This window comes from Gopherus evgoodei, chromosome 1 (assembly GCF_007399415.2).
Source record: "Gopherus evgoodei ecotype Sinaloan lineage chromosome 1, rGopEvg1_v1.p, whole genome shotgun sequence".
NCBI lineage: Eukaryota > Metazoa > Chordata > Testudines > Testudinidae > Gopherus > Gopherus evgoodei.
The window spans coordinates 354363094-354389816 of record NC_044322.1 but is presented as its reverse complement, the minus strand read 5'-3'; the positions used below and the strand labels follow the sequence as shown (position 1 = coordinate 354389816).

Genomic DNA, 26723 nt, shown 5'->3' with positions numbered 1-26723 from the left:
TGTTCTTGTTACTATATTTTCCTCTCCTCTTCCCCCTCTTACACCTACCCTCCCCTCTGCCCCGCATCTGAGCTCCACTGCTCCTATTTGTAGTAAGAGAATTGCTGAGGCAAGGGGCTTGGCCATCTTAGGAGCATAGAACTTGCCATAGCACATCAGACAATTGGTTGATCAGGTCCAACCATGCTGCCTTTGGCAATGTCCGATAGCTGATGCTTCAGAGGAAGCATGCTTCTTGCCTCAGGCAATTATACAGTGTTTTATATGATGAGGTGAGAGGCTGTGAAAATCCTTCTTGAAGCATGAGATTTGATTAGTCTTATCTTAACATGCATAGCTACAGTGTTATTAATGGTTGTAAAGCTGTCTGTATGTATCGCAAATAACCACCTGTGGCCATGAATTCTACAGGTTGATTGTACACTATGTAAAAGGAGTAATCCCTACCATTCATACGGCAGCATCCCTGGCATGGCATATTTGGATTTTGCAGAAGGAAAGTTTTATAGAGATATAGCTATATAGCTATATATAAAAACATTGTTTTTAGCCTGAAACAATGGTTGGAAAGAGTTGTGAACTCATTCATCTCAATGTTGTGCTGATTGTAACGATGACACTTTAAAGGCCAGGTTTTCAAATAATTTAGTAGTGCAGTTGCACACTTAATTTGTGCCCACAATTGTTTATGCAAATCAGGTAATCATATGCGCAACTGATCAGTGGTTATCAGTTGGAAATTTGCTGTGGATTGTGGGTAGGATGTGGACCAAATTTTGTAGCCCTCACCCCACAAACCATAATGAAAATGTAATTCAGCCTCTCTCGCTCTATAGGATGATTTTGAGCATCTTGGAATAGAGCAAAGAGTGCACACATATTTGTCCTGGGCTTCACAGGGAACAAGTTTCCTTTAAATGAATAGCTCTGTGTATGGTATTTTACTGTTATAAAAATCGTTTCATGCCCGAACATAACAGAGGCCTTTCAAATGAACTTCGGTTGGGGGTAAAGAGGGAGGCTTTGTCTTAATATTGGCAATGAAAGCCCCCCCAATGACTTAGCTTTGTGGTTAAAAAGGGAATGAGCAGGGAGTGAGTGAGGTGGGAGGGGGGGTAATCTGCTCCATCTATATGGCCATATAGCTTAATTGTCTGCTGCTGCAATGTTCTTTTGAGACCTGCTAATTGCAACATCTCTCAGTAAGTTACTTACAGCTGTACTGCTGGGCAGAAATTGTGATAAATGCATAAACTGTGTCTTATTGATTCTTGTTGACATCTTACATGGTTCTTTTGCATTCTTAACCTCCACTTGGTACAAGCTTCTGGATAATAAGAGCAAGGGAAGTGAATGAAACGGTTCCTTGACCATTCAAAGCAATATTATCAAAGTCTCTGTATGTTTTCCCCCTAATATGTCTCTCTAATAGTTTGTTCTCTCCGCCATTGAAGTCACAAGATAAGAAATGAGAACGCTTAGTGTTATTTCCTATATTAATAATGTTTTTAAGAGAGATTACTTTGAGACTGATGGTAAATTTGGGCCTCTTTAATTTTAGTGCACAGCATCAATATGGAATCTAGCAGAGGTACTGTAGCTTATTTACCATTCTACTACGCATTTTGTCTAGAATGCCTTATAGAAAGATGTTTGTGAAATTATTTTCTTAGACAAAATTTTTTTCTGGATAACAGTAGTAGCAATATAATGTGTCTAAATAATAAAAACATCATCAGCTGTTCTGTTATCTATGAAATATATAAAGTAGCACAATACTACTGTAAAATCTGCATAAATAATTCTAACTTTAAAATTTATAATGCTAATCTATCAGTAAGATGCATAGTGAATTAGTTTCCCTTGTATTAAGGGATTTTATATTTTTTTTAAAAATGACCGCATGATGCAAAAATGCATTGACTTTATTTTCATGACTAGATGTAGTGCTTTTGGGTAATGATCAGGCATTGCTTTCTCTTACTGTTGTTTGATTAAAATGTTAATACAGTCTTGACTTGATAATCTTACCAGGTACATACAGATCAAAAGAGAAAAGATGTTTTATGGCTCACAAATTGATTTACATAAACCAAGCAATCTGTTTTCTGCTGGACTGCAAAATGGTTTATTTTGCCCATTGGCCACAGGGGCAACAATATTGTATTTTTGGTGCCAGAACATAGCTTTCATGCATTAGCTCTAAAATGACAATATGCTTCTGCCTCTCTGTGTTTAGATTTGCTTCATTTGGAAATCTTTTAAGTAGTAATAATAATAATGTTTTGAGGAAATTGAGTGGAACACTATATTATTCTCTGAAACCTAAGTTCAAACTGTGCAAGGCTAAGGGAGCTGAAAATCAATGCACTGTTAAAGTCATTAGAGATCACAAGTGAAATAAGTCTGTGTTGCTTTAGCTAAGCTTTTAGTGTGCCATGGTATTATTACAAAATCAGCCTGAATCTGCATTAATTTCACAGTCTTTTTCTTTAAGATGCCCAAGGGTGCATGAAGAAGAATAAAATGTAAATTTCAGAAGGCCGTGTTTTTATTAGTTAAAAGGGCAGTGAGCCGTGCGCTACTAAACTTGACCTACACCATGCCCAGTGTTGGTATGAGTAGCAATAAAGGGGAGGCCGGCAGGGGGAAACAGCTCCAGCACTGAGCTATTTTTTTTTCTGTTATTTAAAAGGGAAAAAGTGGTTTTCAATTATTCACACACACATACCGCTCCAGTATATTTGAAGGAGGTCATAGATTTTCTCGATCAGAGAATTATGCTTGTACCCCTAAGTATCAGGACTTCAAAAAAACAAAACTCGTAAAGATTTTTATTTGAAAAATTCATTTTTAAAAACTATTTAAATTCCACCTGCATTACTGAATTTGGTCTGGCAGCATCACTGGGTCCTCTGGCACTTAGTTTCAAAGCATTTAATACATGTTTTCCTCATTCTTATTTGTGTTCACACCATCTTGATTAAATTTACCAATGGCATTATGAGCTCTTTAAATTTCTACTTATTTGCCAGTGATGCCGGCAGTTTATTTTAAACCAGCCATAAATTAAAAAAAAAAAAGCAGATAGCTGCTAGTGCATGCTTTGGAAGGGATTAAAATATACAATCCAAACTTTACATTTTGGAGCATACAAGCAAGCCTTGCTTATTTCAAACCCTGTGGCTCAACAACAACAAAACAAAAACCTCCAAACCCTTTTCTCCCACCCCCACCAATCTATTTTTTTTTCTTTCATCTACGGTCAGATTAGCAAGTCAGCACTGTTGATAAATAAATTAGAGAAGTTGTTTACTTTTATGTACTACTGAGAACAGTGTCGTCTTGTGGCCGTTCTCGTAGACTGTGTTGGTTTAACAAGCGTCCAATCCTTTTGTCTTGTTGTTTTTTGTCTTTCCTGCTCCCTGTCCCCTTGTTCCCACAGGCTGTGCGTTTGTTACATTTTCTACAAGGGCAATGGCACAGAATGCAATCAAAGCCATGCACCAGTCTCAGACCATGGAGGTACAGTACTGTATCATCTGCCCTTTCTTTGTTTTCTTTGTGCAAATGATTGTGAATGGTAAAGCCATGGTCTCCTGGAGAAGATCAGCCACGTGACAATCTCACAGATTTAAACTTTCACAAAACTCACTCTACCTCTTTTTGTGACATTTATTTTTCCCAATGATCTTGAAACACAAGTAAAAAGATCTCTGGGTTGAACCCAAGCATTGCTTTTGTAATGCATCCAGTGGCATTCAATAGAAAATAAACATCAATCAAGCAATCAATAAAAACATATCTGGGGACTAAATTATCCTTTAACTTAAACAAAAACAAAAAAAAAGCCTCACTTTATTGGATTTTGAAACATTGAAGTTTGTGCTACCCTGGGAAAAGGCTCAAAAAAGATTTTTAACCTAGCCATGCCAAGTTCCTAGTGCATATGTTTGGGAATTTTGGGGGGGTTGCATATGGAATCTCTTTTTAAGTTAATATAATTTCTCCTACTTCACGTGGCCAATAAAAATGCTAATTATGTCAGAGCACATTGAAGAGCTGGGCTAGCTGCAGTGCACTGCAACGCCAGGCTCTGAACAAGCAGCAATCTTTTATTTCCTAAAAATGGCATTGCGCTTTCTAATAATGAGCAACACGAAGCTTTAACTTTACTTACCTGATGCGACTACAGTTTCAGGGTAAGATCCACTTATCGGCATAGTTATCGCATTGCCAAAGCTCATCTGGTGGTCTCAGCTTTTTTAGTCTGTGATTTATGTCATGGTCTCCAAATTTTGCACAAAAGGTCTCACAAGAGTACTAAGCCTTTACTTATTCTGGATCTTCTAGTTTAATCATTTGAGAGTGCATGTTATACTGTATTATGTATACCGTATCTTTGTGTACTGATGATTTTCTCGGAGGTGGCATTTTTGATGTTATGTGCACTTGTTTCTTCTTTTCTTTTTTTTTTAATTATTATTCTTTTTAAATGAGGGCCTTTCAATTTTTTTCTCAAGTAATTTTTCTTTGCAATGCTCTAGTCCCCCAAAGCATGCTGGGTACTAAACAATCATTATTGCGTCATGTCGTTGAGCTGCTTTGTGTAATGAGTGAAGGGAAAGACAGAGGGGAAAAAAAGAGACAGTGCATGGAAATGTCAACTGTTTTCTGTACTCTTCCAGTAATGATACTGGCATTGCAAAGCTACTGTTTTTCCAAACATCACATTTGACTTTGGTTAAGTTTATTTTATAATCAATGTGTTTTCTTTTCAGTGCAATGCATTTTTATAGACCCTGAATACACAGTGTTAGATGAGAATCTGTCAGAGAAAAAATTAGAATTATTGAAATTATCTTCACTAGGAAGCTGCCATTACCTAATATATTTTACTGTGCACTATGATGCTATATATGGAATAAAAATGACTTTTTAGTTCATTGGAATAATGCTTATTTTAATTTTTCTGCCATGCACTGCCCCATTAATTTGGGTCGCTATATTTTTGCTACTTTTTGGTTCCACATAAGACAGAAGTGTTGTTAATAATGCTGTGGGTTTGATGTATATTTTCCATGTGTTCCAGTGTATTTTTGGTCTAGGGTAATGAGTTTCACATGAATCACCCTCAGGTCAGCGGATGTTGTAAAATGAAATAATCATTAAATGTCAGATTCTCCCTTTTATATGCTGAGTATTGTACCATACTTCAAACAAAGCCCCATTGTGATATACTTCCTTATGTTGAATAGTACCTTATGCCACAGATAATACAATTGTTTGAAGTGAGGAAATGTATCACAATTTAGCCCTGTATAAATAACTACTCTCAGAGGAAAGTACTACTCAACAGCCTTAAAGGTTGGAAAATCTGCACCTATAATTAGGGTATACATATGATCCGAAACTGACAGGGCGGTTCAGAATATCCTGGACTTGAGCATCATGATGTCAGCTGGGCTCAGCTCTGTAGCAGAACTGATGTGCTTAGTCTTTTGTGGGAGGTGGAGCAGCCCTTCCAGCTCACCAATTCATGACATGGTACCAATAGGAGTCTGCACATTCTATCTTCCCAACAGAAGGAAAGGTACATAGGCAGTGCTTCCCATCAAGAATGGGAGATGAAGAGCAGCCATAAAATGATGAGGTAGGAGATACCCCATACCTGCTTGCATAATGGGGGGTACCTCTCCAGACAGAAAGAAGGTATTGATCTGGTCAACATTCAAAAGCATTTCCTGCCTCTTGGTTATTGTCAATGCTATGATGATAAAAAGTTGACTTTTGAGAGGCGCTATGAAATCTGGATGCTCTCTGAAATAATATTGCCCCTGAGCACTTTGATTTCATGTTTTATGAGTGAAAAAAAAAAGGACGTTTTAAAATGGAAGATTATGTATTATGCAATCAAGTTTCAACTGAACCATTGAAGTTATTTTTTCTGATTTCATTATTTTCAGTTCTTTGGCACACATCATTGATTAAAACGTATTTTTCAAAGTGACGAGAATGTTCATGTTCAGAAGAGCAAGTGTCTCCTGGAAACAATGACTGTTCTTATTGCTCTTTACCTTTTACTCTCTATCCTGGTTTAAGCAACTCATTTTTAAAGCCATAATCACTGCCCTCATTTTCTGCTTTTCTACCTCGTTTTTGTATTTTTCTTTAAATCACTCAAATGGAGGGTTAGTAGAAGACACTAATTTGTTAACATGGAATAAATAGTAACATTTTTCTCATATAGAGCTACATTTTGCTACATATAATTTCAATATTCAGAATGTTTTGCTCCTTTGAAAATGAAGAAATAAGAGCAGAAATTGGAAAAAATATTATAGATTCCTAAATTGCAGAGAGATTGTTTTTATACAATTTACTGGCATTTCAGCATTCATATATATATCAGCTGTTGTACTGAGTATTGAACTGCAGAACTGAGTACTGGAACAGCCATATACTATTTCTTTGTTTTGAAATTCATTTATATTCCCTTTGAAACAGACGTAAGAGTTTCACGTATGTACATGTAGCAAGCAGTAAGCTATTTCCACGCTTATCCTAATACCACCAAAGCCAATCTGAAATGGGATACAAGCTTGCTATTGCCTTTTTTTTATTAGCTAAACTGGAAAAATATTTCAATTTAAAAAAAAATAGCTTGATTTTAATATTTAGTATAAAATCACTGAGAAGAGGCAATTGTATACCAAGCGGACTCCTCCGTAATCTTTATTCAATTGCTGAAGTGTGTATCTCAGTTTTTATTCACTGAATAATTGAAAGACATTTTTACAATGAAATATACAAGCAAGGTACTGGGGGTGGAATAATACATCTCAAGTGATCATTTTCTAAGATGATAATTCTAAAGGAATGGTATTGATGGGAGGTCTTCACACAAAAGATATTATTACCGTGGCTTATTTCATCATTTTGTCTGCTGATTGTGAATGTTCCTATCATTGTCCTATTGTGAGGTTCCTCGGAGAGAAAGAATATGGCTACTCTTTGCAGAAATAGAGAATAGGAACTTTTCTGAAGAAGCTCAGAGTGTAGTGAGAGTAGACATGGGATGAGTTTGGTTAGATATAAACCCCCATTTCACACTGTAAATTGTGTCTAAAATGCTGCTGTATTTCTGGATCTGAAGTACCCGACATGATTCTCGGATTGGGGATAGAAGAGAAATCAGCATGGCAGTGGGTAAGGGATGGAGGGGGACTCAGACACTACAACGATGGGCAGCAGGATAAAACTCAAAGACAGATGGTTTCTACAAATCATGGAATGTTCCAATCCATTTGCCAAAAGTAAACTGGAATCATTATGATGCTACATTGTTCTGTAGATTTAAAACAAAAAATCTTGAGGTTTGTATCTGAAGGCATACAGTTTCAAAATTAGATAAAAATAGGAGATCTGTTTTCATTCATGTGGCACTGTTTATGTCCATTAGTGTCTTTGGCTATTACCCGAAAGCAGACAAAAAAGAAAGAGACAAGTCCATCTTTAAAACACATGAACCGTGAAGCTTAATTAAAGAGCACTGATAAAATCTGTTGTCTCTCTGGGGGCACTCAGATAGTTGAACATACACAAAGATCTGGAAGGAAAGGAGTTCAGTGAAAAAAGAGAGGAAATTAATAAATTTTCAAGAGCCACATTTTTTAAATAGTTGAATAATAATTAATAAGCGTAATTTCAGAAATAATTTCAGGTTATTTCAAATGGATTTAAATGTGGTAAGAACATGTCAAGGTGGAATCATGTAAATGTGTGTGATGTTAACGTCTTTCTCTTCCAATCTGTCCAATCATAGGGCTGCTCTTCGCCTATAGTAGTGAAGTTTGCTGATACCCAAAAGGATAAGGAGCAGAGGCGTTTACAACAGCAGTTGGCACAACAGATGCAACAGCTCAACACTGCCACTTGGGGGAACCTCACAGGCCTTGGAGGACTCACACCGCAGTACCTAGCTGTAAGTTCTTGTGAAGTCTAGTGACCACGTGATGCATCTGAAAAAGGGGTTTTTACACATGAAAGCTTATGTCCAAATAAATCTGTTTGTCTTTAAGGTGCCACCTGACTCCTTGTTGTTTTAGTGACCACCTATTTAGACTTAAACTGATTTATTTTTAGCACACTGGAAGCTAATTATAGTGAACCCTGATAAAATGGAACTCCCTACATTTTAACTTAGGTCAGATAATGTGACTTATTCCTGAAAGCACCACATACATTTATGGCACTCTATAAAACATTTTGTAATAATAACAGTGATTTTGAATGAAATTCTCAAGTTATTTCAGTGCCTTGTAGTCTTCTGAAGATTTGAATTCTATTTCGGCTAGGAAATACATCTTCATTCTGATGTTTCCACTGAACATTAAATTCTGCTTTTTTAAAAATGTGAATACATTTTTGGATGCTTTCTCTTATCAAAGTAAAATCTTCAGCCTTCAGAGATCAGGTAGACATGTGAAAACCTTCTTCAACTGTGTTTGTGAATGGTCTTTTGAATCCACAATGTTTTGAATTTAATTCTACTCTGCATATCAGTTTCACATAAAAATATTCCCTGTACTCATTCAAGTTAATCTTTTAATATATTTGAAAATGGCTATCACATTAACTAGTGAAAGTCTGTAAATTAAATGCTCTTTTATTGGTATTAAATGTGCAAGGTTCATATTACTTTATAGAAGTACATTTGATGGGCAATTCGGCATTTTTAAAATGACATTTTCTTTGACTCTTTGAAAGCTACGAGAGAAAAATGAACTCACTACCTTGCATTGTACAGCTGCCCTCTACTGGGGGGAATCTGGGACAACTTGAGTGTGTCATAAATCATAGACTGATAACAGAGAGTCTCTTATTGTTCAAGTGATCAGGGGTCTCTGCCTTTTGCCGCTGTGGAACTGTGAATGGTCACAGTATATGGCATATTGACAACTGGGACATTCCCACGTGCTCAGAGATTTGTTTCTCTGTTTCTGCAGATTGGATAAATCAGTTGTGTGTATATGTGTGGTGGAGTGGTTATAAATCTGCATAGACATTCATTTAGCTGGCAGTCTTTAAAAAAACCACCCAGTATATCAACTGTTAATAGTGAATCTTGACTGTTATATCAGCTAAGTGCCAGCCTATGAACTTATGAATATCTGTGCACTTGATGTACCTTATTCTAAGGATGATAAAGAAAGAAACCTGAATTTAAGGGGTTGGGTGAGAATGGTCCATGATTGACAGAGATGAGTTATGGTAGCTACTAGACTGCAGAGGGTTATAATTAGTCACGCTATGTTGGTTTAAATAGATTTAACACCTGGTTGTTAAAAAGAGTGAATTGATTAATTGTTTTAAAGCAGCAATGTTATTGAGTTTCCCCAGTGTCTGTGTGTTTCTTAATAGAGATTAGACATTAATATGGATTTACAGCATCAACTCTGGGGATGTTCATTCCAACAATAGGCAGAAGCAAGAGACTATATAAAAGTAAAGGAAACTATAAGTATTCCAACTTTAATTTGATGAATAATTTTGTTTTAATCTTGTTTCTTTTTTGTAACATTGCTTAAATGACGATGATCGTCTCATTATTAATTTGCAGCTTCTGCAGCAAGCAACTTCCTCCAGTAACTTGGGTGCCTTCAGCGGCATTCAGCAAATGGCTGGTGAGTTAAAAATCATTTCATTTTGTCCAATTATATTTTATTTTCTTATTTGGAGCATGAGCTTTCGAGGGTGAATACATGCATCTGACGAAGTGGGTATTCACCCACAAAAGCTCATGCTCCAAAACATCTGTTAGTCTACAAGGTGCCACAGGATTCTTTGCTGCTTTTACAGATCCAGACTAACACGGCTACCCCTCTGATACTTTATTTTCTTAGCCTCTTAAATTCTGTTTTCTGTAATGATCACATGACATTAGTCTTTGTATATAAAATGTGTTGTGTGTATGAGCAGGGGGCAACTCATGATTCAGGTTCAGTCCGGCTTTCAGAAACTGAAATTAAACTAACTGCTCCTCGGTTGTACAGTTTGTCTTGCATTAGTCACCTGCCATTTGTCCAGAGTAACCAATTGGAAATTGCAGGAGAGCTCTTAGTTCCTGCAGCTATATCCTACCTACTAAAAGTAGCAATAAAGCAACAGCAGGATTACATTTTAATTTCCAGTGAGATTTCTGTGGCCTGAAAATCAAATTAATGGCAGCCCTCAAACATTTTAATAATAGGTGACAAATAAAAATGTTCTGACCTTCTTAATGAAACCCAAGATTACAGGCCTACCATTGATACAAGCTTGCGGTCTTCTTTTTATAATCATGGGAAATTAACTGGGTGCCTTTTTGACTTCAGAACCCTAGTTGACAAAATTACACAACAGAAGCTTTTATGTAAAAGTATAATCTTTGTTCTGAAGGAAAAAAGAGAGAGAGAAAGAAAATCAAAGTGTAAGCATATTTGAAAGCCAGCTAGTTGGAGGATTTCTTGGTAATGAGCTGTGTGCCAGTAGTAAGTGATGTGTAGTGATTAGTAAAAGGTCTCTCCCACTGTGTGACCTGCCATGCTAATACCCTAACTTAACATGATGCTAGAGAAGGCATCATGTGCAGTAAATCAGACCACAGATCACATTATGCCTGCCGTGAGAAACTGTTAAAAAGCCTTTTTTTTTCCCCCTTACTTTTTTTTTTTAAATGAAGCATGCTAGTTTATTTTAATCATGAACTCGGTGAATCAATGAAATGTAGCATTGGACTTGCTTTGCCATCACAAAACAATGGCTGAAATATTCATGTGTCTTTAGGAATGTTTTTAATACTCTCTTTTGTAATCCAAATCTTTAGCTTCTTCTGGCTTCCCTTTGAATGAGTCTTGAAATACTTTTAACAAGTATAGATATACGGCATGATATAGCCATACCCCATAGGTATTCTCTGCTCAATCATTACATTATGCCATTATTGCAGTGGCATCAGAAACTAACGTGAATCTGCTGTCTGACAATATAAATTGGCCTACAGATGACAATATCCCTGAATTATTTTCTCTTCCTCAGACCTGCTGGCAGTGCTTGCTGTTTCTATTATGTTACACTTACGATCTAGCATTTTTCTCATCAAAAAATATATCTTAATATGATAAACAGAGCAGAGTCATTCAGCAACATTTTCACAGTTGGCATTTTTGGAGCTGGCTTTGAGCTCAAGGATTGTGTTTAATGTTTCATATTTGGTTAGCTCTGCAGATTGAAAAAACTGAGAGATCCACGGGGGAAAAAAATACTCAGGGAGATTTTTCTGTACAGCATACTCTACCGTACCCGTATCTATGTAGGTTCTCACTGTTTGTTCACAATTATTGTAGGTTTAGCTTTACCTCCAATAACTGAACCGTACCTGGACTGAAATTAGGGATTTTCCTCAGATTAACCTAGGGTGCCTCTTAATCCAATGTATGAATCAGTTACGCATAGTAGGCCATTTCGTCCAAGGAAATTATCTTCTGAGGTCATAATGGCATGTCATGTTTACTAGAACAATGTACTTTCTCAGCCAAAGGCTTGATTTCTAATGGATCCATATACTGGATAATAACTTAAGAACTGTATGTGCCTCCTGGAATGTTTTAACAAGGTGGTGTTCTTACGTGCATATTAACAGAATTTAATGCTTTTCTGGGTTTACCTTTTCTTCTCCAGAAATGCAGGGCTCTTAAATCTAAATGTCCAAGGTCAAATTCACAATGTTAAATTTTTCTCCACACTACAACTCTCCGTGAAGGGACAAAAGTCTTAGCACAATCGTATCATTAAGTTTGAAAGTTCAAAAGTCGTATATTTTTCCCCAATTTCAGGTTTCTCCTGCAGCATTAACCAATTTACATTTCATATCCACTATATTTGATGGCATACTTTAATAATAAAGAGTAATTTATTAAGGTTTACAAGAGACAGAGGAATCGAAAATTCTAGGTGTGTGCAGCATGGATGGGTTAATATTGCTGGACCATTGATCTCACAACCTTCATGTAGCATAAGAGCTAGATTTGTTCCTTTTTTCAAAATGTATTTTAATTACATCCTATCCATACATTTTACACACATAAATATAATAATATTCATTTCCAGCTGATACGGAGCTTGTGTATTAATACTGGACTAGCTTTTCTTAAAGAGGAAGAAAATCTAGAAGCAGTCAGCTATAGGGTGACCAGAGAACAAATGTGAAAAATCGGGACAGGAGGTGGGAGGTAATAGGCGCTTATATAAGAAAAAGATCCAAAAATCAGGATTGTCCCTATAAAGTTGGGACATCTGGTCACACTAGTCAGCTAAGATAGCAGACAAGCTCCATGGTTAGACCTTGCAAATTCTTTGAGTGAAAAAATGTTCATTTACAATCAGATCTTTTGCCCTCCTCCTTGTGTTGATTTGAGTTGGAGGAGGAAGGTACTACTCAATCTGAGCAATGGTGGCCAAATCGGATTGTAAATTTACCTGTACATGTATGTAGCACCCAAAAGTATTTCAATTAGCTCGGTCCTGCACCTTTAAAGTCAATGGCTGTGTTTTCTTTGGCTTCACTGGATCTAAAGCCCACTGAAATCAATGGATGTCTTTCCATTAATTTAAGTAGACTTTAGATCGGGCAGCTAATTCTGCAGAGCATTTAAGTATGTATCTAAAGCCCATTAAAGTAGGAAAACATTTAATATCACAAGAGTCGTCAATATCCCTTTTGCTCTTTTAATAGCATCACAGTCTTGATTACAGGAGCTATCATTGTCTTGCCAAACTCTGCTTTATTGTTCTTACATAACACATGCACATACTTGTGTCACTACTCTCAGTCATACTGTAGTCTTTTTTCTACTGACTACTGTAATGCTTAATAATTTAAAGGCACTGATTTTACTTATATGCATAATATTAGGCTGCGGTGTCTGGATTGTACTTTCTCATTGTTTGTGGGGAATGTCAGTAATATGGATGAAGTAGATCACATGATTTGATTGTCTAATAAAAAAATACAAACTACAGTTAATGACTGTTCAAGCCAGAGAGTTCCCCTCTTCAAATGTATTCAAGTTGCATTGACGGCCTGATGCAAAGCTCAGTGAAATCACTTGGATCTTTCCATTGACTTCAGTACACTTTGGATCAGACCTGAAAAATCTGATTTGCATTAGGTGAGCTAAGTTAACCTACTAGTTTTAAAAGTACATTGAAGATATAATGTAAGATTTTACATTATGTGACAGAATTCCAGGGGATTATAACTCAGAAGAGATGTCAAAAAAATAAAATTTTTCCCCGTGAAGGTTTTCCATTATCAATACAATTCATTTCAAATCTTTTGTTATAAATGTAAATAGATATATGCATATAGATAATAGATAAGTATGTATACACATTCATATGCAAGATACACACACACAAAAGGAGTTATATTGATTCAGTTGGATAGTATGAAAACAAAAAATAGGTTGAAACAGGAAAAAGCAATTCACACTTTTGCATTTATCTTCTTTGGATTTCAGATTGATAAACGCCATACAGCTGGGCCTTTTTCTATTTTCTAACGTATGTTCCTAACCCTTTTGAAATTCTCTCATGGCTTGATTTGAGATTTGGGCTGAGCTTAGCTTGTGACTGGTTCTGATTTTGATTCAGTTAAGTTCACCCTTCCCCTTTTACCTGAGCTAGGTTTTTTTCTGAATCCATGGGAGCAGATGGGTGAGAGAAATTCCACACAGTTCTGCATCCTGAGTGTTTCCCTTAATCGCACCGTTGACTTAAGGATCTTGGGGGAATGTGTAGAAGCCAGGACCTTCTGCATAGAGGCACTGTGCTTTTGCGTTGGCTCTAAGGTCTTTTACCTCGGCTCACTCCTTTGTAGCTTTTTCCAGTGGAAGAATACTGGTAGGGCTTCTCCTGCTGGGCATTGCCCTTAGGGACTCTTTAAAGCGGTGTCCTGTTCAAAGTGAGAATCTCTGTCGACTCCAGGAATACTGCCATGCCATGGCTGCCTCTTACATATGCACAACTGAAAATGTTGGACTAAGTGACTAAAAGCAATGAGGTCTGTCATAAACAGATAGTTAAGAGTTAATGTCTCTTCTACCTGTAAAGGGTTAACAAACGGAACCAAACACCTGACCAGGGGACCAATCAGGAGACAAGATACTTTCAAATCTCGGTGGAGGGAAGCCTTTGTTTGTGTTTTTTGTGTTTTGCTTTGTTCTCTCTGGGCTCTGAGAGTGACCACACGTACCTACAGGCTCTCTAATCTTCTATTCCAATTTTGTAAGTACAAAAGTAGAAAGGCGGTGTACTCTTTTTATTTGTTTTTCTTTATTTGCAAATGTGTATTTGGCTGGAAGTATTTTAAATTGTGTTTCTGCTGGAGGAGGCTGTTTCTCCAGTTTCTAGAAGCTGACAGACCCTGTAATATTCCACCTTGAATTTACAGTGATTTTCTTTATTCTTTTTTTCTTTTATTAAAAGTTTTGCTTTTAAGACCTGTCTGATTTTTCCCCTTGATGAGGCTCCAGGGAATTGAGTCTGTACTTAACAGGGAAAGAGAAGGGAGGGGGAGAGAAAGGGGGGGGAACCCACCTGATTTCTCTGTGTTGTGATTCAAGGAGTTTGAATCACGGTGATCTCCTAGTGTACCCAGGGCGGGAAAGATCTGGGAGGAAGAAAGGAGAAGGGGGAATCCCTTTGTTTAGATTCACGGAGCTTGAATCTGTATATCTCTCCAGGAGCCCAGGGAGGGAACACCTGGAGGGGAGGAGAGGGAGAGGAAATGGTTTATTCCCCTTTGTTGTGAGACTCAAGGAATTTGGGTCTTGGAGGTCCCCAGGGAAGGTTTTGGGGGAGACCAGAGTTTATCAGGCACTCTACTCTAAGTCCTGATTGGTGGCAGCACTACAGGATCTAAGCTGGTAATTAAGCTTAGGGGAATTCATGCTGGTACCCATATTTTGGACGCTAAGGTTAGAATTGGGAATTATACTATGACAAGGTCAAACAACTACGCTTCCCCTGAAGATGCCATTTAATCAAAGCCAATCTGTCCACATTTTCTAGGTTTCACAATGAAGCTTTAGTTGATTTTTTGGGGAGTACACCATTAAAGGGAAAGGGTCTGATCTCTAGTTAGTGTACACGCAAACTCCTGCAAACAGGAGTGGCACAAGCACATTGAGGAGACCACCAAATCTCTGTAGCCTGGGAGATTTGAGAATGCAAAATGGACTCTGAGTTAGTTTGAGTCTGAAGGAAGACTCTGCACGTTTGGCCTGAGCCTTACACTCAGGGCCGGCTCCAGGCACCAGCATCCCAAGCAGGTGCTTGGGGCAGCAATCTGCAAGGGGCGGCAATCCATGTGTTTTTGCCCCCAAGCAGCGCTCGGAATTGCCACTGTGGATGGCGGGGGCAGTCCGTGTGCCCTTAGGGGGGCATGCATGTTTCTGCGGTGGGTGAAATTGGGCAGCAGCTTCTATGTTCAGTTGCCTGCGGTGGCAATTCAGCAGCTTCCATCTTCCTGCTGAAGACAGAAGCTGCCACCGAATTGCCGCAGCTGTGGAAATATGCGTGCTGCCCTAATGGCACACAGACTGGCCCCACGCTGCTTGGGGCGGCAAAAACAGTAGAGCCGGTTCTGCTTACACGGACAGCGAAAGACCTGGAAGAGGCTCCTTATTCCCTCTTCCATATTGGACACTCACATAAAGACCAGGCAGAATGCAGCAGGAAAGCTTTGACTCATCAAAGCACTAAATCATGTGCTTAATGTCATTCCTATTCAGGAAAAGATGTAAGCACATGCTTAACTTTAAAGCACATGTTGAAATCCCATTGAGGTCACTGGGAAGTTACTGAATTCAGGGGACTTAAGGATGTGCTTCAGTGCTGTGCTAAATCAGGATGAATTTAATGTGTGTTTAAAGTTAAGCATGTGCTTAAGTGCTTTGCTGAATCAGGTCTCAGTAATTAGAAAAAAGTTAAGTACTAAGTATTAAACAAACAGCTGTTCTAAAGATGGATTCAAAATATATGTGATTTGATGGAGCTGGAAATATGAATTCTCTATTCTATCCATCTTGACAGGTGCTTGTAATTTCAAGAGCGCTATTCTGGACCTCTCCCTGTCCCAAGTCAATTCCTTGGAATATCTGATTTAGCTTTTTAAAATAAAAATCTGGAGTGTCTGATAACATCAGTGTTAACAAGTAACTTACTTTTTGATCAGATATGATAAACTGTACTTGCTTTGATCACTAGTCCATGTTTCTTAAACTTCAGTCAGGATTCAATGTTTGGGGAAACTAACGAGACAAAAGGAAACAGGTAAATAAATAATTTGGCCAATATTACCGATTTTGGGATGCCTCTGCATTGGGGTGACCAAGCTGAGACACTGTAAAGCAACCTGGTCAGAAAGTGCTCAGGATCCATCCTCTGAAAATCAGGCCTCTTTAAGATGACCAGGGCTGGGCTCTGAACTGATGCATGTTTTTCCAGAAAGAAAGGTTTTAAGCAGGAAATTCTTCAAGGTGAAGACGCAAGTGATCCTCAATTATTTTAATACTTACTAAATACTTTGCATGTAAAACTTAAAAAGCATAAAAAGCTTTTAAAAATGGCCCATGATTCTTCTACGTCCTGCTACAAACAAGCCCCAGATCCTTACCACTTGCATTTATCACAAGGAGAAAAACTGTGGTGACTAAAGCAAGGCAAATTGCCTTATTGCATGAAAGTTTGCATTGGAGGTAGCTCAAGAAGTTGTAAAATGTAAATCTTGTGCTCTCAAATTTACTCGTGTTTTCACAGAACTGCATCTGTGACTGTGCAGCAGTACAAAAATTTCCTGCGAATGTACTAATAGGCCTTATGAGAACGTTCTATAACCATCCATCTGTCACTTTTTAACAGGCCTGATTGGCAAGCACTTGTAACAACTGACATCTGTTCTTGCTTATTGATATGTAGATTTATGGTAATTGTCATGAACAATAAGATACGAAATTACCTAAGATGAACATTAAATTAAATTTTCATGCCCCTATCCTTATAAATATTTTTTTTAAAATCTTAAGTTTCAAGCAGGCATATTGTGCATCTGTTTTGTACATAATTTAATTGTTTTTTTTAAATTTGCCAAGTAACAAAATGAAAGTTATGTTCCTTGTAGTTCTGACTATTTGCCAGGCTGATGGCACATTGGTAAATACACATTATTAAAAATTGAATCAAATTGTAATGTGGTTCTAGATCTTTATAAATCATTTTGCTTTAATTCCCAACGTTTTCTCCATCATGAAGATCAAGAGTTCTTTCTTACCCAGGAGTTCTCTCCCTGCAGGTGGAATTTCATTCTTTTTTGTTTACATGCCTACAAGTGGTTTGCATTTCTTCAGCGAGAGGTACGGTTGCTGAGTATGCAGCAGTTTCAAATAAAAAGAATTGAATCACTTTCTACGTTTGGTCCGGGGTTTGAGGCTGTTTTGAAAAACCTGTGTGATGTGAAAAGCATGGACTGCGGGAACGGAGACCTTGGGAAAGGATAGTGTGTGCCAGGCAGCAGAATAGTGCCCAAAACTATACGTTGGCTAGAGGTTAATTGAACCGGAATCTACTTCTACTGTGTAATCAAATCGGCTGTCGGATCTGCTGATCAACTGTACTTGGTTCCCTCTTCTGAGTTTGTGCTAGCAAGCTGTGACATTGACACATTTCACATAAAGGAAAAAGCCAATTAACAGGGATCAGCAGCAATGATAAAACATCTGGAGGAAGTGGAATATAGTAACAATGAGGATAGATTATTTGTGTATTTTAGCAGACAGCCTTTGGAATGGGAGTGAGGAGATACGCCTGTTGATTTCATCAGTTCTACAGCACCCTAGGCACTGTGTGTGTGTTCTCAGCCTGTTATTAACATTCACACTCTTGAGTTCCATTCCGTCCGATAATTTGGTTTTCTTCTTTGATGCATTATGACAACAACAAACGGAACTTTTCTGGAGGCCCCATAGCTGACACCACATAAGATCTGAAGAGCTGCCCGTGTGTTGTAGTCACTTTTCCAGTGATACATGCAGGGTGGGGAGAGGACTTCTTTGATTTATGTTTCTTGCTTCCTAACATTCTTTTGGGTTTGAAAAATCTTCTGTTAGTGGAGGACATCTCCCTTTGCTTCCACAGGAAGCTAGTCTACCTGCTTCTTTGTGCTATAAAAAGGTTTTGTGAGATAGAGAGAGGTGGGCATTCATTTGCCTCCACTTGGGTGCTAGACTGGCTCCCTAGGCTAAGGCGAGCTGTTGCTTTTGGTGCTGCTAATTAGCCTTATCTCTAATCCTTTGTGTTTTGTTTTCCTCAAGCACTGCATACATGCTGTCTCTCCGCTCCCGTAGCCTTGCACCCCTGTAGCTCTTCATTGGCCATGAAATAGAAAGCAATAGAGAATTGTTTCCAATTATTTTAGCTTACAAAATGAGTTTTAGAGAAATCTGTGTGCATGTTATGGAAATTGGTGAGATTCCACCAGTCAGAAGCTATCTCCTAAAATTCTTTTCAGCATTGCTGTGTGCATCTTTGTTCACTACTATTTGCCAGTCTAAATTGTGAACTGTTTAAAAGTACCATGAGGAAGCATAACCACACAGAAAATATAATTCAAGGGCAACCTCCTTCTGATCGGCCACCTGTTCAGTGGAGAGAGAGGCAACCCAGGCATGCTGCTTTATTGTGTGTTTCTACCAGCCAGACCACAGAATGGCATTAACAGTGGCCTCTGTGAAGATTTGCATTGTTTGCTGGAGTCTTGGTGTTGAGCTGTATAGACTTCTAGTGGACCTGAAACTTTATGAAGGGCGCATTGGGGCCAAAGAGCAATCCAAAATGAAACCTGAGCCCACATCCCATCCCTCAAAATGTTTTCCACACTTGCAAAGAGATGGATACAGTAAACGAATAGGTCGCCTCTGTCTCTAAATCTGATGATCCAGTGGCTGAACTACTCTGGAGGCTTTCTGTGTAAATCAGAATTGTAGAAAGTACTTTACACACCCAGCCTCATGTAGTGGCAGATTGTGGGTGGCCTATATGAGTTTACAAGTATGGGAGCTAGAGGATTCTAGAAGTTTCTTTCTCTCTTTCCTCCCCTACTTTTGTGTTCCTGCATAAGGGCCAGGCACAGTCTTTACCCTTGTGCTTCCTGAGAGCTAGGAGATGAGGGCCTCTAATATCAGAAACTGTAGAGGATGGGGAGGGACCATAGCCAACTTCCCTCTCCATACCAGACAGCACAACTTGTTTGTTGCAGGCTGTAAAAAACTATTATAAGCAGTGGCTCTGCTCTCCAAGAGAACTTGCACCTGCCTTCAGCAGGGACAACATACCTCCCAATTCATCCCTTCACTATCATTGCCGCAACTGATGAGCAAGTATTCAGCTATTGATAATGTCCAAAAAACACATACATAGAAATTTCAGATTTAGTGATGGACAAGCTCCTAAAGGCATGGATCAGCATAAAAAAAGTGAAGCTTCCCCAAGCATTCTCACTTAATCAAACCTATGTATTTAAAAGTACGTAGCCAAACCACTTTGGGTTGGAAAGCTCACAAGAGCCATCTCTCATAAGAAGTTTCCATTATTCCCTAGTTTTAGCCTCTGAGGAAACACTGCAAGGAGAACCCGTCTTGGTATACTTTAGTATTTCCTTGTCCTATCCCATCTGAAATGAAGATGTTCAAGGCTCAACCTTTTCAAAAAGTTCACCACATTCTTTCATGTTTCAAAAGAAGACTTGTTTGAAGATGAGAGCTGTGTTTCAGGCTGATTTTTTTTTTCCAGACAGGTTTGCCTGTCCCTAATTCTTTGGTAATTGTAAAGTTTCCATGTAATTAAACTGCAGAGTTTTTAAAGTATTTTTGTAAAAGACTTTGAATGTGATGAGTGCTATGTATAATCATGATAAAGCTCTAGCTTAAAAGCTGAGCAAACTCAATGAGGACCTGTGATTACAGGATGCAGTAGTTACACCTAATTACCTTGGTTATTAGTACCTTGTAATTAGAGTAGTTATGTGTTTTATTGTGCCTTGTAAACTATTATAGGTGATAGGGATTGAGAAAAACCTTATGGTTTATATAGTTCTCAAATTCTATGAAAAGTCATGAGAGAGGTTTTCCTCTGTTAGTCTCTCAAAATGTATGATGTTGGTCTCAGATTCCTCTAAGTGATGGTTCTTCAGCCACATTACTAGTGAGATCATCCATCACCTACTTTTTTTTTTTTTGGTAGAGTCATTATTGAAAAGTGCTTGACACCCACAACTGGCGCCGATTTTCAGAAGAGCTCCATTCTCAGTTAGACACCTCAATGAAGTGACCAGATTTTCAGAAGTTCTCAGCATTTAGAGGTTCTCATGGCAGAACAATGGAAACTTCTGAGTTCTGAGCATTTCTACAAGTCTGGTTTCTAATGTCTAACCTAATTCTGTCGTGTGTTAGTTTCAAGCTATTGCTGCTCTTTATTATGCCATGTGTTCTCAGTCTCTGTAAAATATCCCTTCTGCTTTTTTATTTTATTAGCTCTCAAATACTTGTAGAGTGTTATGATATCCCCTCTTCTCATTTTCTCCAAGTTCATATTAAGTTCTCCTGCTCATATGGTCATAGCTTAATTACTTTGACATTCTTCTCTGGATTTCCTCTAATTTACCAATGTCCTTTTCATACGGCATATGCAGAACACCCACATGTGGCCAAACCAAGGTGGAGGAAAGAGGCGTTATTTCTTTTTGTCCTACAAATTATGCCTATGTATATAGCTGTGATGCCCATATATATATATATACACACTCTGTACACCATTTTCATCTTTGAGCAGCTACATCACATTCAGATTTCAGGTTCTTTGTCACATTGTTGTTCTTTAGTCATTCTCGTTCCATTTTGTATGAGCGTTGTTTAGTGTTTGTCTGCAACAGATGTTCCATTTCATATTTATCTAAATTAAATGCAATGCTTTTTAAATTTACCCCTCTCTTGAAGGTCTTTACCTCATTCTGAAATGTAGATGTATCCTCCACTACATCTCGTAAAGAACTGAATAAACTAACTTAACAAGTGGTTTTGAGAATCTGGATGGCTTACATGATACAGAACGTTCTGCCTAGAGGTCCCCAGTTCAAATCTGGCCCCAAGTGATAGTGACTGAAAATCATTACTGTCTGATAGCTGTTCCGTGCTAAATTTGATGGTCTCAATTCAGTTCCAAATAGACAGAAGGAATTTCAGGCAAAAATTGCTCTCACAATTGGCTGTTACTGTACGGTAGTCTAAGTAGAGAAGTGAAGAGGGGGCCTGGGGACTGAACTTGATAGGATCCAAGTACCTCTCAAGCAATAATTAATTTACCGTCTCTCCACCTGCATGAGGTCAGGAAGTATTATTATCACAGAGAGAGATTAAGTGACTTGTCACATCACAACTCTTTGACAGAGGTGGGAACTGAACACAAATTTCCTGAGTTATAAACCCGTGCTGTAACAAAAAAAACATCCACCCTCTCACCTGTAAGACAGATATGAGGCACATTGGCTGGGACCAGTGAGAGGCAGCTTATACTGCCCACGCTGTAACTGTTCTGGGAATGAAAGGAGGGTTTAAATCACTCGTACGACTATCAATGGCAACTTCTACAAATCTTATATTCCTTTAAAATAAAACTGGGAATCTCTTAATTAATCCTGTTGCTGAAGCTGCATTTTGTTCTCTGTGCAGGCATGAATGCTTTACAGTTACAGAATTTGGCAACCTTAGCAGCCGCAGCAGCCGCCGCCCAAACCTCAGCTACCACCACCAATGCAAATCCTCTCTCCACAACGACTGGTGCGCTGGGAGCCCTCACAAGTCCCGGTAAGAGTAGATTACTTTCCATTCAGATTCTGCAATAAGAGTAGACTGGAAGGAGAGCCTCAGAATGGTGATCCTGTTTGTCACCTCCAAAACCAACCAACTTGCACATGAAAAGCATGGAGGGGGGTTTCTTGTTTTTTGGTTTTTTTGACTAGAATTTTTTTAATTAAAAAAAGTGTGTTTAAGCAGCCAACTAAAGCCTGGATTTTGCAAGTTGTTCCATGAGAGCACAAGGGTCTGCTCTGCCAAGCTCACTGCAGGGTTAGGGCCCATGTTGCAGTCTTACAACAAGCAGCAGGCGCAAGAAAACTGTAGTTGCATGAGGAACTCAGTGAGATTTAACTTTTCAAAAAGAATCCAGAATGTGAGCCAAGTTCTCTCATGCTAGAAAAAAAGACAAACTGAATTTGTTCCCTCTTTTTTTTTTTGTCTTGCCTTTTCTTTTTCTTCCTACGGTGCCTTCAGAGATTGCTCCTGCTGGTAACTGAGAGGCGATTATGGAAGTAAGACCAGATGCATAGTGAAAATCTTGCCAGATTCTGATCTCCGTTACACTGGTGTAAATCCAGTATACAATAACTCCTCCTCATCTCCAAAGCCAGTGGAGGGTAGAGTTATTTATATTGGTGTAATTGAGCTGAGAATCTGTCTCCTTATCTTTATATAAAGGCTTCAGGGTGTAGTAATTTGCGTCATGAAGTATGTTTATGGCCGTTCTAAAAACATTCATATCATTTTAGATGCCACTAAAGAACATTTGTGTTTAATCTTGTTTCTAAGTATGTTCATCCCTCATGATAAAATAATCTGTGGCAGAAGGTTTGAGCTCAACCGGAAGGGAGGCAATCTTTGACATATGTTATAGGCAGAGATTGTAATACCACCTATTATTATTAACACTTCCATTGTAAGACTCTGTTTTCAGTGGCTTTTACCTTTCTACCAGACTATTGGACTGAATTTTTCCATACCTGGTGTTGCCTCAGGCTGAATGTATTAGGAACGTTTCAGACACAGTGGTGCAGACATTTCCAAGGATAAAGCTAGGGGAAGTACTTCGTTTTGCAATGTTAAAAAAAAAAATCTGCATCCTTTACTTTGGGAAGCTCTAGAACACCAGGCTTTGGAGTGAGGACTCAAAATTTGTCAGGGGCGAGGCTTTGTGTCAGAGATTTGTCTTTTTCTGTTTCTCTGGAAATCTGTCCGAATTTGGTCAAGTTTAAGTATTCAAAAAAAAAACAACCTCAGTTCAGACATGCCCATTAGAGACTCATTAGGGTATGTTTAATCACTTGAGCTGGAGGTATAGCTCAGATAGAAGTATGCACGCTAGCTTTGCTTAAGCTAGTGCACTAAAAATAGAAGTGTAGCCATGGTGGCACAGGTGGGGGGGATGGACTAGCCACCCAAGTAAGCACCTAGGATCCAAGGCGGGATTGTACTCGGGGAAGCTAACCCTCCTGATGCCTCTGCTGGCTACACTTCTGCACTTGATCAGAGCTAATGCACTCGTGTCTACTCTAGCTGTAAATTACATCTCCAGCATCAGTACAGATATACCCTTGGTGCTCAGCAGCTAAAATCTCTGAAGATTCCATCCTCCCTGAGCATACTGCATCCCCACACAGCTCCTAGTGCTCATCAGTCTGCACATGTACCATTCCCACAAAGCAGCTGAGCAGGGTCCAACCAAGGGGCTTAGAAAGACTTTCCCTTGAATTACTCTCCAGCCAGGGATGGGGCTGGGCATCAGAACTGACAGCAGAAAGTCTGTCCCTCCAGTGCTCTCGATGACGCCCCTGCTGGAGCCAGGCAGGGTGGAGGAGGAAGGTGCCTCACTCAAATGCAGAGGAGGCAGGTGCTAGACTGGGGGAAGGGGAGGCATAGATTGGGACAAGGAGGCTGATAGAGAAGGAGAGAGAAACCATAACTTGAAGTTTGTGGGGAGACTGGGACTAACTGGGCAAGGAAACTGGGACTGGGAACGCATGGAGGTGAGTAGACATATCTGCCCAGGAGCTAAGGTGAGGGGGACAACAGGGACTAGCTGGATAAAGAGACTGGGACAAGAAGCCTGACACAGGGGAGACTGGGGCAGAGACCAGGGAGTGGGGAGGCCAGAGGGGATGAGGGAAAAGATGGCAAAGGAGCTTGATGCTGGGGGAAGGCAGAGAGAGATTGGACAAGGAGTTGGGGTGGGAAGGAACTTAGACTGTCTGGGCAAGAAAACTGGGAGTGGAGAAGGAAAGATACTGGAAGGGTAGGGAGACTGGGACTCAAATGGGGACCTTAGAGGGGAAGATTGGGTCTGAGATGAGACTGGGTAGGCAAGGAGAATGGGCCTGGGCCTGGGATGAGGAGCCAAAGGGTGTGAAGACACAGGACTGGGACGACGACAGGTTAGAGGGGATGGGAAAGAAGGAGTCAAGCTTAGGGGAACTGACAGAAGGGTCTGTGATGACTCCTGGAAAGCACTCTCCTCCTGGCATGGCACCCAAGATTCCTGAGTCTCACTATTCTTTCTGCTGTCATCAAATCTGTGAAATCCACTGGCAAAGTGTGTGTCTCACACTGCTGTCAAACTCTGTTAGCGCAATTGGCAGACATCTGTGTCGTGTATCTAAAGGTTCCAACTCTGCTGATGGCCCATGTGGGCATCTATATGATGCCACGTGATGCAATTTCCTGTTTGTTTGTTTTTCAGTTTGCTCTTTTAAAAACCTAGGAATTAACCAACAGAACACTATGTTAAAAGAACATTAAGGTTGCAAAGTCAAGCACTCAAAAGCTAGGAAATTCTATACTGAGGACCCTTGCCTTATTTGTTGCAGAACTTGGAAGTTGTGTAGTGCATGAGGCAGGGGACTGCATGAAGAGGAAGGACAGTCTCATGATTAGGGCAGTTGAATGCTGCCCTGGAGAACTGGAATCTATCCCTGCCCTGCCAAACTACGTGATGCTGGGCAAGTCACTTAACCAAACTTTTCACAGGAGGTCACTATTTGTATTTTCATCATGTTCTGGGTGCTCAACTTGAGACCATGGAGTCTGACTTGCACAAGTGCTTAGCACTCACCGCTGCAACTGAAGTCAATAGGATCTGTGCTTTGAAAAGAGAAAACATTATATAATGCTAAGTGCTCTGAAAAAATATGCCATAGGCATCTCAAATAAGCACCCACAATTAGTGGATACTTTTTACATTGATTTCTCTGTACATCAATTCCCTATCTTTAAAATGGGGATAATACCACCCTTCAACAGGGGTTTTGTGAACCTAAATTAATTAATGTTTGTGAAGCACTCCGATACTATCCAGATGAGTGCTGTAGGAAAGTCAATGAGGAAATTAATAATTCTGAATTTAGAGCAGGGTTTGAATAGTGTGCAGTAAATAAGGAATGAGGCCACACAGTGAACAATAAGGAGAAAACAAAATATTGAATAGCTGCTCATTCAGTGAGCACCATTCATCCTGTGCACTGAATGAGCCGGGGTCCTCCGGAAAAAATAGTGTGATAATATAATAAAGACTGTATTATCATGCATATATACAAAGGGACTAAATTAAGTTTGCAGAGGCAACCTTAATTCTATAATGACTCTCCATGAGATCTGTGGTACAAACAGCTATCTTGAGGATTCTACACACTATAGATTTTTTGGAGATGAAAAAGACTCCTCAGATCAACTAATCCAACTGCTGCCAACATAGGATTGTTCTGAAGGACATTTCTAAGAGTTGCTTAACCTGAATAACTCCAGAGATGGGAATATTTGCACTTCCCTTCCAATATTATTTAGTAGCCTAATTAACCTTATTGTTAGAAAATATTTTCTGGTGTCCAGCCGAATTATTTGCTTGCATCCCACTTTTCCACTAGCCACTCTAAGTAATTCTTTCCCCCACAATCAGAGTATTTTAAAAGTTAGGGAAGGCCTATTTGGCCATCTAGCCCATATTACTACCAAAGGATTGTTCACTATTGCATGATTTCTGCTGTGTTGGGAAGATTAGCTTCGAATGTTTGAATATATACAGGCTTCTACTAGATCTTAATCATCTTTATTACCTTTTCCTGGACCCCCTCCAATGTGATTATACCTTCATTGAACTGAGGCATCCACCACAGCATGCAGTGTTGCAAATGTATTTAATTCAATACTACAGCAAGATGGGCTAACCTGTGTAGTTGTGCTTGTGTTCATATAATGCAGGATATATTGATCAACATATTACACTGTAAAATCGTATACGTGCATAGCTATCCAATTATATCTTAGCATCTGTGGTGAGCATCTCTCCCATTTTTCTCTCTCCGTGTCATATGCCAGTGTTTTAGATTATATTTCCCAAAGTTATGTTGATTTTGCATTTTTGAGATAAAATTTCATCTGATTCCTTCCAGTTTCTCTGATCCGGCAAGAAATATCTTAGCTCTTCTCTACTTCCCTTGAAGAGCATGGAAGGCTAAGACCTTATATAGGATTGGAGGGCTCCTCTATTGAGTTAGATGCTAAAGCCCTGAATTAAGCGTCAGAGTAATTACTCCACCCAGGAAGGAGATGAAGTTTGGACACTTCTCAGCTAGTATAAATCAGCATAGCTCTACTGGCTGTGTTTTATACTGGCTGAGCACCTGGCCCAGAGACTTCCCTAGGAAACCTGGGGAAGCTTTGGGAGAAGCTGGAGGTGGCCTTTTATTTCACTGAAATTTCACGTTTAAAGCTGAGGGTACTGTATGGACGCTGTTTGTATTATGC

General features: G+C 39.1%; 1 protein-coding gene across 14 annotated transcripts in view; it reads left to right on the top strand.

The window, feature by feature from the left end:
* CELF2 (CUGBP Elav-like family member 2) overlaps positions 1-26723 on the top strand; it is a 690477-nt gene that overhangs the window by 620221 nt on the left and 43533 nt on the right. For 8 of the 14 annotated variants that reach the window (XM_030570388.1, XM_030570044.1, XM_030569870.1 and 5 more), the window contains 6 exons: positions 1562-1591; positions 3446-3525; positions 7826-7984; positions 9623-9686; positions 21825-21959; positions 24791-24922. In XM_030570388.1, the coding sequence (XP_030426248.1) occupies positions 1562-1591; positions 3446-3525; positions 7826-7984; positions 9623-9686; positions 21825-21959; positions 24791-24922 (600 nt within the window). The remainder of the gene's footprint in view (positions 1-1561; positions 1592-3445; positions 3526-7825; positions 7985-9622; positions 9687-21824; positions 21960-24790; positions 24923-26723) is intronic. The other 6 variants (XM_030570625.1, XM_030570715.1, XM_030570802.1 and 3 more) reach the window with 3 other exon arrangements.